Source organism: Gallus gallus, chromosome 10 (assembly GCF_016699485.2).
Source record: "Gallus gallus isolate bGalGal1 chromosome 10, bGalGal1.mat.broiler.GRCg7b, whole genome shotgun sequence".
NCBI classification, from domain to species: Eukaryota; Metazoa; Chordata; class Aves; order Galliformes; family Phasianidae; genus Gallus; species Gallus gallus.
In genome coordinates, this window is record NC_052541.1 from 18,813,859 (window position 1) to 18,829,156 (window position 15,298).

General features: G+C 44.2%; 1 protein-coding gene across 2 annotated transcripts in view; it reads left to right on the plus strand.

Moving 5' to 3' along the window:
• The first annotated feature begins 731 nt into the window (after window positions 1-731).
• SMAD3 (SMAD family member 3) overlaps window positions 732-15,298 on the plus strand; it is a 64,252-nt gene continuing 49,685 nt past the window's right edge. The window contains exon 1 of one of the 2 annotated variants that reach the window (NM_204475.2): window positions 732-1,001. In NM_204475.2, the coding sequence (NP_989806.1) occupies window positions 796-1,001 (206 nt within the window). In that variant the 5' untranslated portion in view covers window positions 732-795. Of the gene's footprint in view, window positions 1,002-1,112; window positions 9,411-15,298 lie in introns of those variants that run through there. The other variant, XM_046898882.1, reaches the window with a different exon arrangement.

A 15,298-nucleotide genomic window follows, 5' to 3' on the forward strand; every position in this document is an offset into this window, starting at 1 on the left:
GGAGATGATACAGGGCAAAAATTATTCGGGTCCCTGGTCTGCAGAGTGGGAGGATGAGGGAAGAGAACAGTAAATTGAAGAGGTTGAAACTGCTGATTGTCCGAGCCTGACTGAGTGGTGCTCAGCTGTGTGGAAAGATGTGTGGCAGTTGTTTGCGTTATTTTTCTTTTTTTTTTCCACAGAAAACAGCCGCCACGAGAGCCGCATCCCCGTTGCCACGGCTGAGGGTCCCCGCGCTGAGGGGGCCCTGAGGGGCGCTCCCCGCCCCGCGCTCTGAGGGGCTGTGAGGCGGGAAGGCCGCGCGGCCCCGCGCTGCTCAGGGCTCGCCTTTCCGCGGCGCCGTAGCGGGGCTGAGAGAGGAGAGCCGAGGGGCCCCTGCCCCGAGCGGGGAGGGGGGAGCGGAGTTCCCGGCGGGCCGGCCGCCTCCCCGCCCTCCCCCGGCGGCGTGAGTGAGCGTGTTTGGGAGGGAAGGAGGGGGTGGAAGCCGGGCCGGGGCGGCCAGCAGGCAATTTGCATGAGAGACAGACTGGGAATGAGCTGGAGTGGGCGCCTCTCCGCGCACACAGAGCGGGGCAGGAGGGGGAGGAGGAGGGAGCTGCCGCCGCCGCCGCCGCCGGGGAGAGGCGGCGAACTCCGGGCAAAGTTTGGTGCCGCGGGCCCGAGGCGCTGAGGCGGCGGAGAGCGGCGCGGGGCCGGGCGAAGCCGCTGGGGCCGGGCTTTGTGCTGCCCGCGGGGCCTGCGCGGCGCGGAGCGGAACGGAGCAGGGGGCGGCGGGGCGCTGCCGGCAGAGCCAGCATGTCCTCCATCCTGCCGTTCACCCCTCCCATCGTCAAGCGGCTCCTGGGCTGGAAGAAAGGGGAGCAGAACGGGCAGGAGGAGAAATGGTGCGAGAAGGCGGTGAAGAGCCTGGTGAAGAAGCTGAAGAAGACGGGGCAGCTGGACGAGCTGGAGAAGGCGATCACCACGCAGAACATCAACACCAAGTGCATCACCATCCCCAGGTAGCGGCGGGGCCGGCAGGCCTGGGCGCCCCGCGGGCGGTGCTGTGCGGCGCTGCGCTGCGCTGCGCTCCTCCGTGCGAGTGCGGTTATAGGGAGGAGAAAGTGGCGGCGGGGTGGGAGCGCTGTGTGATAGCGGGAGAGGGAGAAAGTGCGAGGGGCCGAGGGCAGAAAACAGGTCTGCGGCTGGGATTAAAAAAGTTGGGAGAGCTGTGGATAACAGCTCTGCGTATTGTGGGTGCTCGTGGTCAGAAGTTTTAGCGTGTTCTCCGGCGTTGTTAGGGGAAGATTTGTTTATTTTTGATAAACTGTCAGGAAAATGGTTTGTTTGGGTTGCTTGCTTGTTTCCATGTTAGCTAGACAGACGTTGCTCGAAGAGGTGATTGAGAGCCCTGCTGCGTGTGTGTTTTCCAATTGCTTTGTAGATTGGGAACGCAAATGGCATCGCCGAAGGGGATTATTTGGAGTGCCAAAGGGGGTGAATATAACCAATATATATACATACGAAATTTTGTGTTAACGTAGATTTTATGTTTAGCCTTCATTCTGAGCTCTGTGAGACCATTATAAATCACGAAGGACGTGTGTGTAAGTATCCCATGAAAGAAAAATCCTGCACGTAACTTTCAGATAGCTGGCCGCAGGCGGTGCTTTATTGCTGAGGGTTTGTTGATTTCAGTGAGCGGGGCCAGATGACTGCTGGGGCTGTTATTGGTCGTTGTTTGAGGAGTACTTTTTGGTTGTTGTTTGAAACACAGGCCAAAGTTCATTCCAAATATTTGAATGCTGCATAATTGTGTGCTTCTGCGTGAGAAGATAGCTGTGTGTGTGTATTCATGCTCCTCTCTCGCGCAAACAAATGTATGCTTTCTTGCTTGTCAGAATGATTTAATATGCAGTAGCTGATACAAAGCAGCATCTGTTGCATGAAGTGAAGCAAGTAGCTTAGAAATGTGGGCATTTGGAACTCTGAAATTTTTCTTCCAGCAACTGTAGGGTTTTTTTTTTCTTCTGTTGTCATTTTGGTTTTTGGTTTATCAACACACACACACACACACACACACACACACACACACAAAAGAAAAAGAAAAAGAAAAAAAAAAAGGTCTCCTGATATTTTGGTGCTGAATGGCCGTGGCTGTGGCTGAGATTTTACACTGGTACAACTGGACCCTCACCTTTATTAGTCAGTTATTCTGGCTTCCTCTTCTAGCTGAAGAAGAGAGCTACACATGCAGAGCTGCCCCTGATAAAAAAATGTAATAAAACTTCTGTTTCCAAATTCTTGGTAAGTAGTGTGCATCCCTCGTGGATAACGTGCTATCTAAACCACTTCCCTTAAATACCTCTTCAGAAGAAGTAACTGACTTGAGCAGCCCTGCTGATGTTACTCTGGTATTGTGCCTCGTTGCTGATGAGCAGAGCATGAAGCCTGTGGATGATTGTTTTACTAGCAACAAGGTGTTGTAGCATAAGGGAGGGAGAGTTTGGTATTTTGTGATTCAAAGGAAGCAAAGAGATGGGTGGAGTAGGATGCCTTAGTTGAGAAAAATAATTGTAAAGCTGTAAAATAAGTAACAATGCAAGCAGATGTCACAAGTCGTAAATATTATCACCTCCAGAGATTGTCCTGGAAGAGCCTGCTGTGCAGAAGCGATTGCTTCTCATAGACCGTGCTGAGCTAAAAACAATCCCTACAGAATTTATAACATTTCATACTCACTTGTAACACAGAACCTGGATCCTGTATGTCTTAAACCTTGGTGCTGGGGGAGTATCAGCGTATTCTGACACGAGCTCCTTTGGTCTTGGTGCTGGATTTTTAACATAATGCTTTCTGTGTACATTTGTCATTGTTTAATACCAGCATTACAGAGATGCAAGTGGTGCTTGTTAAGTTACTTTGTTCTGGGCCCTCAGCAGCAGCACAGCCAGAGGTTGATACTCAGGTATCAGAGACTGGGGGGTGTCACCAAGCAGTTTGTCTGGGAGAGGAGGCAAAGCTGGAGCAAGGCCTGTGACTTTGGGCCGCGTCCTCTCCTCTGGACTGTGCTGTTTGTCCTAATGTATCTACAGATCTGGTTACCGTGTCACTCCAAATTAGCATTTGCAGGACAATTCTAGTGTGGTTTTAGTATTTTCTTTTAAAATAATACTGTATATCTTGTTTTACTAGTTAGGTAAATAAGTATGTTGAAGGGAGGCGAGAGGGGAAAAAACATCATTAAGGATTAGATCATGTTGTGCATTGTCTGTAATGCATCAGTAGGCTGAATTACAGTGGAGCCATGCCAGCGATGACTCTGGCCCAGCAGGAGTAGGGTAAGTCCAAAATTAGCTATTGTATCCATGAGACAGAGCAAGTTTCAGATGTAAAAGTGCTCAAGCTTTGCAGGAACATTGCTTGTGGGACTAAGGGCTACACAGCAGTTGAGCTGGCAGCTTCAAATTCCTGTAGTGACAAGGTGGAGCTGAATGCACGTTTTAAGAAAGAACACGAAAAAGGAATACAATAATTTTTGTTGTAGGGCTGTGGAATTAGAAGGCCAAATTTGTTCCCCTGTCATTTTTATCAACTTGGAACTGGAAATAGACATATTTCTCAATATGCAATCTCTCAATAGTTTGTATGATGGATAGTTCATAGATGAATTGGCAGACACACCTCCCACCCCAGGTTCCTGTTGGAAGGACGTGTGGCATACAGCAGAAAGCTGGAGAGACCCTCATGGATCTTAGCAGAGGTGTTGGCAGGATTCTTTCCCTTTTGTTTCTTTTTTCCTGCTGCAGCAGGAAGCAATTTCCACCTGAAAAACCTCAGACCACCGGCTTGCTTCATGTTGCCAGTGCCTGGCAGAAGGGTTTGTTAGAGGGCTGTGTGCTGGAGCACTGCTGCTCCGCAGTCCATCCTGCTCCACAAGGGAGCTGCATGTAGACCTGTGTGTGCTGAGCTTTGGTGCTGGGAGCTGACCTGTAGTGAGGTGTAGCAAGCTGTGTCTGCGTGGCAGCAAAGTAACTCTTTATAGTACTGAATGCAGTGATAAAAACACACATTCTTTTGACCATTAAAATATATCCTTTGTAGTAGTTGCACTGATCTTGAAAGCCCAGCTCTCAGGATGGGCATTTGTTACTGCTTTTTGGACAAGGCTGAGGATGGAGTTCTGTTAGCACGTACCCCGGCACAGCCAGGTGTTCGGGTTTACGGCCTCTCTGCTTTGCTCTGTGAGCAAGCTTAGATCTATTCCAGCTGCTATCAGATGTTTTGAAGTTCTGATAGCTCTCTCTGCTTCTCAGACCAGATTGTGGTGAGCTGGGAATTTGCTGGCATCAAAACCGACAGCTGGCATTACCTGAAGAACATGAATGCATCCCTGTGGACTTCATGCCTGGGTGAAGAGCAGTGAGTTCGTGGTACTATTTCTGACCTGAAGGGAGGCCGTGCTGTGCTCTTGGCAAACCATGAGCGTTTTTTCCATAGAAATAGTGCATTAGCCTGAACTGTGAGTGTTTAACAACCTGAATAGGGGTCTGAACTGTGCAAGTCAGAAACGTGATGAGCAATTACTGATTTTGGAGAGCCGTATGGTATATGTAGTCTTGCATATGTGGCAGGAGGTAGCAAATGCTTTGTTTCAAGAGCTTTAGTGGTACTGTACATTAAGATATAAGCTCATGACACTCTGTAATATATTTTTCATGTACTTTTCTATCAAGCCTATTACTGTATTTATTTTTTTTATATCACCAGTGGTTTTATAGGAGCCAGGATTCTTGTATGTAAGAAATACCCTCTTTTAAGTGGTGTTTTTTTAATTTAGAAAGCAGTTTTTGAAGAGAGGTGGGTGTTATTTCTTGTGGAACTCATCTGATAAGGATAGAATGTACCAAATGAAATGGAAATATGGCACATTTGCTTTAAAAAAAAAAAAAAAAAAACAACTGAACAGAGTGTTCCTTAAATGATTTGCATTTCGGTGGGGAAAACCAGGAAGAATAAACAAGTGATTTTAGGAAGATCTTCAGTGTGAACATAATTGTTGTGTTGATAGCTGACTGCGCAGTATTTACAGCAGTTGACCATGGTGTGAGGACTGCCTTAATACCAGGAAAATAGGAAAACTGCAGATACAGTAAGTGGCAGGGGGACTTTTCAGGACTGTGAACTCTGCTTTTCTTTTGAGGCTGGCATCTGTCTAGTTTCAGCACCAAGCGAAAGACCGGTCAGTTTTGTGTGTTTATGCACACATTTGTATTTTCTATGCCAAATTTAAACTGTCTCATTTTCAGTATAGCCTGTGAGTGTACATGGGACATGCATACATAGCTTTACTATTGCACAGACTGCTTTCAGGCTGCCTGCTCTCAAGGTGAGCTAGGCTTGCAGTGGTGCATCGGTTGCAGCTCAGTCCTGCGTGCATGCAGTCTAGCTGCCTTGATGTTTGCTGGCTCCCAGTTGTAGGTAGTTTTACTGGCACACAACTCTGCTAACCTCTGTACTGAGCTAGCTTTATGGGCAGGTTGTTGTGGCCCTGCCCTTACCCTTGTGCTGTCACTGCCGCGCTGCTGCCATGTGAGTTCATTTGGCTGTGGTGGTGGTAGCTGCAGGGTGCACTCAGCCTCCCGGTTTGTCTGTGACTGGCTTTTGTGCTGTTAGTGTGACTTTGCAGATCAGGTCTAAAGGTGAAAATACAGCAAGTACATGGACTCAGCTTTAAGTTGAGTGTACTTTCTACCTGCAGTCACGCTTACCCTTCAGTACCCTCCTCCTCCTTCACTCACCAAAGGTGAAGGGTGGTGCTGAAACTCCTCTCGACTTGGAAGGCCACAGGGCAGTGTTTGTGTAAGATATAGATGGACCAATGGGGAGAAAAAAACGTATTGGACCATTTGTTGAGATGCTTACGTGTGTTCATCTCTCTGCCTTTTTTTCTTTGCCCTTTTCTCATGGGACTGAAATATTTAAAATAGCTTCTGGTAGGACTCATAAGATTCTCATTATATTGTGTAGTAAGTGTTGAATCTTTGTGAAATAAAATGTTTAAGATGGTTGCTTAACTTTTATAGTGTTAGGAAAAGACCCTGAACATTGCAGTCATTTAAATATAATGAGAAATAAATGCAAAAAATTGATGAAGTCAAGAAATGCACACTGTATGGGATTATCACATCAGGGATCCAATTAAAATGAGCTCTTCTAATAAATATTAGTTTAATAATATAAACTTGCGATCACTTTATTATTGCAACAAAAATAAAATTAACAAGATTTAATGGACTGAGCAGCCATTAATTTTCACTTGTTAATTTATTAGGAGCTTCTAACACTGTTAGATGCACAATAATGCTATTATCCTGCATGAAGTACTTTATGAAATAAATAGGGCCAAACGGTGCTTGAATTAAATTGAAATCAGATTTTATTCTCAAATTATCCGTTTCTGTTTTTTTTATTATTATTATGATTATGATTATTTTTTTCTAGCTCTCCTCTATGCAGTGCAATTAAATTTTCAGGGATGGGCTGCAGCACTCTCTTCCAGTAAAGCTTATGAACAGTGCTAATTAACTTTTGTCCTTGCTTGCCTTGATGTGCTGTGCAAAAGGCTTCTTCCAGTCCAAAGCTGATCATGCAGATTGGCAGCAGGGATGAGGGGAATAAGGACAGGGCAGAGGTTCTTGTCCAAATGCTCTGGTTCTAGCCGGCCAGCTCCGCTGCACTTAGCAAATGTTTGTTAATTACGTTTTGTTACATGGGACTTGAGTCCAAACATGGAGACAAGGAAGTTGTTAGTAACTGGGCTCTTGTGCTTGTCACTGAAGAGACAACAAGGTGCAGTTTATACTGATTTAAAGCCATTTTGTAGCCTGACCCTCATTTTCTCCCCCATCTCCTTGCCGTCCCTGTCAGAAGGTGGGACTGAGGCAAGCATGAGGTTGGGTTGCTGCTGCTGCTGTGGCTCTGCAGGAGCAGAATGAGGAGCAGATCTCTCTCTGCCAGTATTGAAGGCCTGATTGTTCAAAAGCATGCATGAATGAACTGCTTAGATATGATCTTAGTAATAATGGTGATATAAAGTAGTAGCCCCTATCTTCAGAAAAGCTGAGCCAGGTAAGAAATAACAATATCCTGTTTTTTAGAGAATTACAGAGGAGTTGTGTGAGCTCCAGCACAAAAAATCTTCACTGATAAGTAAAATGTAGCATAAACATTAACTGTTGTAGCTGTGTTGATGTGGGTCATCCAGATTGGCTCATTTAGAGGCAAGGTAGGTTTCAGTGTCCTACATGATTGTGCGTAGTGTGGGCAGGCTTTAGGTTATTCGGGATTTTTGAATTAAAAGGAGAGGGGAAGAAGTAATAAAACAAATTTGTGAGCCTCATGAGAAAGTGCATTTAATAATTAAAATCCAGTAAAACTTGTGTAATCTAGGAGAAGTGAATAGGTGATCTTGATAACTTGTATTTGTCCCTAGAGGAACATTTGCAGCCTGCTTACTGTTCAGCACTGAGGTTATGACAGCAAACAAGTGGCATGTTTCAAGGAGTCGTGTGACCAGGCTCTGTGTGTGCCTGACCCTGTGGCCAGGAGCATCTGCTTGGGGTATCCAAAGGAACATGCTGTGTCAGCTTACCAAAGGTGAGCCTGCAAATTCTGGGGAGAAGGCTGCAGGGCACGAGGTTCCACGAGGGTCAGTCTGGCTGCCCAGAGCCCTCACTTCTTCCAAGCTTTGGGATTCTCAGAAAGGAGAGTCTCAGTTTCGGGGTATTAGGCAGACCATTCTTAGCTCACTGCATAATTTGTTGTTAGCTAATCTGGAAACTTCAGTAAACTTCTGATTACAGATTGTGTCGTAGAAGAGGTTGAAGATTTTCTTAGGTTTGGTGATGTTTGTTAACCATAACACAATCTCTTTAGAAAAGGAAGTCAGAACAGAAATTTCCTCCTTTGTGGTGAGGCTGCAACCAGCAATAGATGAATGATGGATGTTGATACTGATATTCTTTTCTGATGATAAAAGAGGAAAAACTTTGTCCTTCCTGTTCTAGTTTCTTTAACGTGAAAGGAGAAATTTGCTTAGTCTGATTCACTTCCCAGATGTAAAGCTGTTAATGTTCACAAAAATATCGGGCATCTGCGTGCATGCAATTGTGTCTTTGTGTCTGTATTGACTGTGCAACTGTTATTATTACTTTATCTACTTAGTGGTTAGAGACTTCTTTTTCCTTTCCCTTCATAACTGGTTGTTGTGTGGGACGACAAAAGACCCAACTACAAGCATCTTTGTTGTACACAAACACACCAGATATGTTGGGTTTTCTTTTCAAAGAGATTCAAAGTCTGTGCTTTCTACATGTGCAGAATTGTACAGGAATGTCCTTTTCTTACTATTTGTTGAACAAATTGTTGTTCCCCTTGAGTCAGATGCATAGCCAATCTGTAGGACATGTGTAAAGGTATCTGAAAAACTATACTGGTGTTTACAAAGCACTCAATGTATAAAAGTGGTGCTGACAAGCAGCTGGAGCCTGAGTCTTTTCCCACTTTATTTGCATTTGTGTAATTATGTGGATTTCAGTAAATTTGCTTGATTTACATGCAAGCGAAAGGAGAATCAGGCCAGCCCAAGAAAGCAGTGGACTGAAAATGGAGGGCAGAGGTGTTCATAGGCTGAGTATTGTAAGATTTTCCCCTTACATTCATGGCTTTTGGAGCCACTGTGTGTTCTTCTCTGCTGGGCTGGATGCCTGCCTGGGTCCAAGGGCACCCTGTGTGGTGCAGTGTGTGATGGTTGCTCAAAGCTGGTGTGTTTCAGTCCTGGGCTGGAGATCCATCAGGAAGGATTTAGCTGGAGGTTTGGTGGAAATGAAACTTCTCTGCAGAGCATTTCATTTTTGAAGGAGTTCTTGCTCATGTTTAAGTGATGATTTTCCACTGGGCACTATTTTGTCCTGGCAGAGAGCCTCCATTTTGTGGCTGAGATGGCCCTGGGTGAGAGTTGGCGTTGGCACTGTCTCCCGAATAAAGAAGGATTTGGCTGTGCTCACCGTGCTTTGTCTTTTTGTTTTATTGTGTTTTTTTTCTCTCCGTTTTTCTGTTTTCAGCCAGCTCACATACCGATGTTGAAGCCATTGCAGTGTGCTTCTCCTGCAGCACCCTCGCAACTCCTCTGCTACAAGCCTTGCAGGCAGAGGAAAAAGAGTAAGAGTTTTCTTGTGCATAGCCTAGATAGAACCCAACCACAATTCCGGGCCTTGAACCTCAAAGAGCACAAGGTCTGCTGATAACGTCCATCCTTTTTCTCTTCCCCCATGGCCCGCTTGTTGGAAGGAAGGCCTGGGATCACTGCTGCTGTTGACCTGGAACCTGAATGCAAGGCTCTGCTCTGGGGAGCCTGGATTGATTACTTTGTGAGTTTCACAGGCTGGACATGCTGAAATGTGCATACAGTTTGGCTAATCTTCCTCCATGCCTCCTTCTTGGGCCTAAATTTAACTCATTTATTGACCATAAGCTTTACAAAGTTGAAGTTATCTTCACGCTTGCTTTTTTTGCCTGTTTAAGTGCTGCTTTCTTTTCAAAATGGCCTTGTGTTGTCGCTTTTTTTCCCTTTTCCAATGCACAGTGCAGTCTTTGCAGAGATGAGTTGGAGCAGTGGAAAGTGGAAATAAGCTCATTTGAAACTACTGCATTAGAGGCAAGCTTTAAAAAATAACTCAGTGTAAATTAAAAAAAAAAAGTCAATAATCACTGATCATCAAAGCCAGTGTTACTCTATGACTGATGTCTTCTGCCAGTAGAAGTCTGCTGGCAGTCTGCAAGCTGTTGGGAGCATTGCTCTGAATTAGATGCTGTAAATAACTTGTGTGTAGGTAGGCAGCTGGTCCCTGAAGCTTTTTCCCAAATCTCGTGTTGTTTGTTTGGTAGAACACAAGGCTGAAAGATCACATAGGGGGCTGCAGTTGCATCTTTGTTTTTTTCCACTTGTAACTGAGTTAAGACAGGTTTTCTGTTGTGCATTACTGCCTAATGAGCATACACTGTGGTTAGGGAAGACTGAAAACATCACATTTTGTTCCACACCACTGTGTACCATTAAGCAAAATACTTAACCTACTTGTACCTCATTCTTCACTTCCTAGAAAATACAGTACTTGCCTCACAAGGATGTCAGAGAAGGTAATAACAGTTCTGAAAAGCTCTTAGCATTTTGGGAGGTAGACAGGGTTGCAAAACCCCATACCTTGCTACTTTAAAAGGGTTTCTGTTGCTGTTCAGCATCTCTTTTCACACTAAGAAAGCAGTTCTAGTTTTTTTTGGAAGCTTTCTTTGAAAATATGTAGGTGCTACGTCAGTGGGAATATTAGAATTCCGTAGATGTTTAGTGGTCAACTTTTACTGGGTTTGCATAATATCTGTCTGTTCATCACCATGCTGTACCTCCTGTGCACATGGAATATTTTGACTGGTTGATGCACATCATACCACAGTGGTCTGCTTCTGAGCTTAGGCTGAAAGTGTTAGCACGAGTCCAGGGGAAACACTATACACGCAGCCTCATGTTTTCATTTAAGTAATATTATATAACCATATGTGAGCATAATGCCATCCAAACACAAAATGCTAAATGAAAGAAATGTGTTCGTGCAGCGATCATGCTGTTGTTGGTAGACCTTTAAAGCCACTACTCACAGCAACACGTGTTGGAAAAAGGGATCACTTGTGCACCTATAACTGTGCTCTTTCACTGAGCAGTTTGGCAGCCGCTGAGTGCCGGGCAATTGTGAGCACCTATTTGCTTTAAAACTCTTTTGCATCTGAAGACTTCTGGTGAGTTGTTCTGAAAGAGATGACTGAAAGCTAATAGCCGGCCATCTGGCTGGAAACAACATTATTAATTAAGCTTTCTCTTTTTCTTTTAAATCATTTACAAGTTTGAAATAAATGCTCTTTTCAAGGGTATTGAAGCAAGTTGGATTTGAATTCTTGCTGTGGGAAACAGTGTGTTTAATGCCTCCCTTCACTAAAGTTAAGAATCAAGAAGTAATGCTTGAGATAATGGTTACTTAGATTTCTGAAGAGCAAAACAACCTCCAGATTAGTCCTTATGTGTTTTAAACTGCTACTTTATGTGAAACACAACCAGACTAACAGCAGCTCCCATTTAAAGATAAAAAAAGTCTTTACTACTTATCAAGGCCTTTTAACCACCTTTTCCATCATGGTCTTTTCACAGCCTGTTGAAGGGCCTGTGCTTGCTGGAGGGTGTTGGTGACCTCTGTTTTATTACTTAGGCCTTAAAGTCCTTTGCAGCAGAAAGATTTCAGTTCCCTTTTGTAGATTGGGATAATGAGGGCCCGAGGACTGGGCTGACTTGCACTAAGGTGCGTGGGGGCAGAGGCAAAGCAGCAGCTAGGGTGCAGGCTGCAGTGCTCCTTATACAGGGTTGAAGTGACGTTGCTTTTGACAGAACATCTCCCCCTGTTCTGGATGGAAACAGGAGTAATTTAAAAGCTGTTCTTCCTGAGTAGTGCTAATAAGTCTTAACACAGTCATGAAGTAGTATTCAGAATTATATTCATAAAACAGTGTTGAGTACGTAGTTTGTGGAAGCCTTCTGGGATAGCAGCACGTTTCAGCAGCTCTCACAGGCACAAGTGTGATGAAGAACTGAAGAAGTATGGGAACTTAGCCGGGTGATTTGACCCAGAAGAAGACAGGACTGTCTTTTTGGTATGAAGCTCAGGAATTATAGCTTCTGAGATGGAACCATTTTGCCAGCCAGTCAGGTGCACTGAAGGAGTAGCACAGGCTTATGCCATCCATTACAAGCACTTTCTCCTCGTGCCCGGTGTTCCCCCCCATTAGTTCTCCATTCCTTGCTGGCAGAGACTATGCTGTAAAATATTGCCATACCAGACACAAATGAGCACATACAAGCAAGCATAGGCCATGGAAATTATGGCTTGAAATTGAGTTTTGTAAGTCACTGCTTTGCATGCCAGGCTCCACTGGTTTGAAAGCCCTGTTGAAGTAGCTGCTTCTAAACAGGAATAAAAATAGACATTTGAGTGCTCTGATCTTAGAAGAAAAAAAACAACAGGCATTTATTGGATTATGATTGGCTGATGACTTTGAAGCTGGAGACAGTTTTATGTTACAGAGCTTCTCACTCTGCTTATTCTCTCTGTTCCCGTTCTTTCCCCCTCTCCTTTTTTTTTTTTTCCTCTTTTCATGCTTTCTATTTTTAGGATGGCATTTCAGAGTTTCTGCTGTACTGGCAGGTCAGCTATTACGGAAGAAAAAGAAAGAGGAAAGGTGGGAGGTAGAGCTAATAACTGTTATTAATTTGGTTTTTGAGTGTTAATGTTCAGAGTTCGTATGTTTCCAATTTATCTGATAGTGGATGAAAGATCTGCTTGCACTCATAGCCATTGATTTACATGCATCCTGACAGTCTGTGCACTTCAGCAGAAGAGAGGACAAGTAGGAGGTTTAGGACTGCAGGGAGGCCATTGGAAGTTTTAGAACAATTCTTGGTGTCCAGCAGAATGACTTCAGGTAGAAAGTGGTGTTTAGTTAACCTTTTTGTGAAGGAAGACAAAAGAAAACATTGCGACTAAATTAAATATATATATATATATATATATCAATACGCTCCTAAGGTCTGAACAAAAACTGAATAACCCTTGCTTGGTGTATATAAGTGTGCTTATGTAAATGAGATTGTGGGATAACGCTTTTGCAGCCAGCTCTAATGCTGATCAGAGATTGGAGTTCCTTCAAGAGTGTGAGAGCAGGGAGAGGGAATTCTGTGGGGATGGATCAGTGAGTGCTCATGGGTGCAGAATTCCTCTGACCTTTCTGGTGCGGGGCCTGTGATGCTGTGTGGCCCTGCTAAAGCTGTTGCATGATTTATTAATGGACTCTGCTAATGTATGCCTTTGTGATCTGTGTCTTTGTGTCTTGCATTTTCCTGGGGGCTTGCCTTGCTTTTCTTTGTTTGTTTAGGGGCTGGGGTATGTTTTAGGCTAAATACTGTCTTTCTTCCTGTGCTATGCCTGAGAATCTTAAAGCACAGGGAGGGGTGGCTGCTCGAAGGGGATGGAGAGGAACAGCAGTGTTCTGTGCTTATGAGAGCAAAAGGTTTTACTTAATGTGACAAAGCCTAAGACAAGCCAGGCATAGGTGTTCTTGTTTTTGTAGTCTTGAGTAGGATTTGATGTTTGTTATGAGCTCAGTAAGTCGTGTTTTCCTCTCTGTGATTTCTGGGCTGTCACTTCTGCACGTGCAGAGCAGCTCTGAGTTTACATCACTATGAGAATAGCTGGGGAAGAATTGCATCTTAATTTTACACGTCACGTTGTATTTCATCCTTAATTGTGGTTTACTTCACTGTGCTGACTGCAGCTGTGAAGAATATTTTTCTAGGTTCATTTGGGGGTTGTTTGTTGTCAAAAGCTGTCTGAAGGCTGCTCCACTGTAAGTGCACGTGCAATGTATTGCTACAACTTAAATCACTGAGGAATTATTTTTAGATGACCAGGATTATTTCAAAACATAGGCCATAACATTTCTAACAGTGATTTTGGTAACTTAGTTCAGTCAGTTACAGATTGCACCTCACGTTGATTTGAATCTAGCACTAACTTGCAGGATTTTGATTCTTTTTCTTTTAAAGCAAGTAAAGCTGTTGCTCAAAGGTATTTCTTAGGATAGTTGCTAAGAACTGATATTTGTAGTTTGCTTTACTGTCACGGGGACTGAGTTTTGTTTTCTGGGGTTGTCTCCTGGCACAGGAGGCGAAAGGGGGGTAAGCAAGAGAAGGCTTTATAGTTGGCATACATTTGTACCTACTGCAGTAGTTCCTGGGGTCTGAGCAAGAGGTGACCAATGGCACTGTATGTATTGTGCAACCATCTGCAGGGATGAAAATGCTCATGGAATCTTTTCTTTGGGGAAATTTTAGAAAAGTTTTCTGCAGGCTGAAGAAAGTCACAGTGAATGCGTGTTGCTGGCTGGCGGGCACGTCCAGGCCAACTGGTCAGAGCAAGCTGCATTATGTTGGCGAAAGTTGTGATAGGAGTAACCACCCACACTTAGACAATGTATTTTTATCTTACACTTTAACCCTAAATATTTTGTTACTGTGCCAATAAGTGGCAGAGCAGATTTGGACGGAAGAGACATCCTGGGCTGTGTTTCTGTGTCTCATTAGCATAGTTTGGTAAGCCAAGTTCATTTCAACAGAAATGACAATCCCAAGTTATCTTGTTTCCACATGCTATTTTGCTGTCATATCTCTACCTCTAATGACAACAGTGACATAATTTTGTTTATAATTTCCACTTCTCCAAGCATAGTTCCTGTTACCTACAAACCACTGGAGGAATATTAGTCACTGAGGGAACCACTTGACTTTGAAGAATGCGACTGCAAAGAAGGGTTTTGTTTTCTCACCATCCTCTGCCAGTGACTGGTAGTTTCTTGTTCCTTTCAGCACCAGGGACTATTCAATACAAGTTTGTTGCTTTGCCAGCGAATAGGTATATGGTGATTCCTTGATGATCAGGCATCTCATTCCATGCGAAGCCTTTCCAGTTGGCCATTTGCTAACTGTGCTTGCAAGGTACCTCTGAAGTGACAAGCACTGGAGATTCAGACTCCCTTGCTCCTTTTGATGTCCCCTTCAAAGAAAACAACCAGTGATTCCTCATTGTGCAAGGTAAGCAAACAGTTAGAAGTCATGTCCCCTAATGAAGAACACGTGCCATCCTTAGCCTAGCACTTTTCATGAGAGTTGCAAGTGTTTGTGTGCTGGAACAAGGTGTTCCTGCAAGGAGAAGTGTGGGTAGAGCTGGCTGGGTGTTGCCAGACTGCAGGGGTTTGGTGTTGTCCGTGCAGAACGTGAGCAGCCGCCTGTCTGACCCTTGTGCAACTGGTAAATGAGCAGCACTTGCAATATTCCTCCATTCCTCAACCAAGTCTGGCTCTCTGCAATTCGAGCGTTTGTTAGCACACAGATAAGTTAATTATACAAAAGGCAACATTACCTTGTAATTGCCTAATCTTCCCATGTGCAATAATTGGCCGCTGGGTATGTCGGATAATGCAAATGTGAAGCATTATAACTTCATGGGAGTTTTCTTACTGAAACTGAGCTAGATCACCACTTTGCATTTTGTCAGAGGTGAACGTATTCCAGAATATGGGTATGTCTCTGTCATTGACAGAAATAGAGTCTGAGTGTACTGAATGGAAATGCATCTTATGATATTTTCTTCTTTAACTTAAAAGG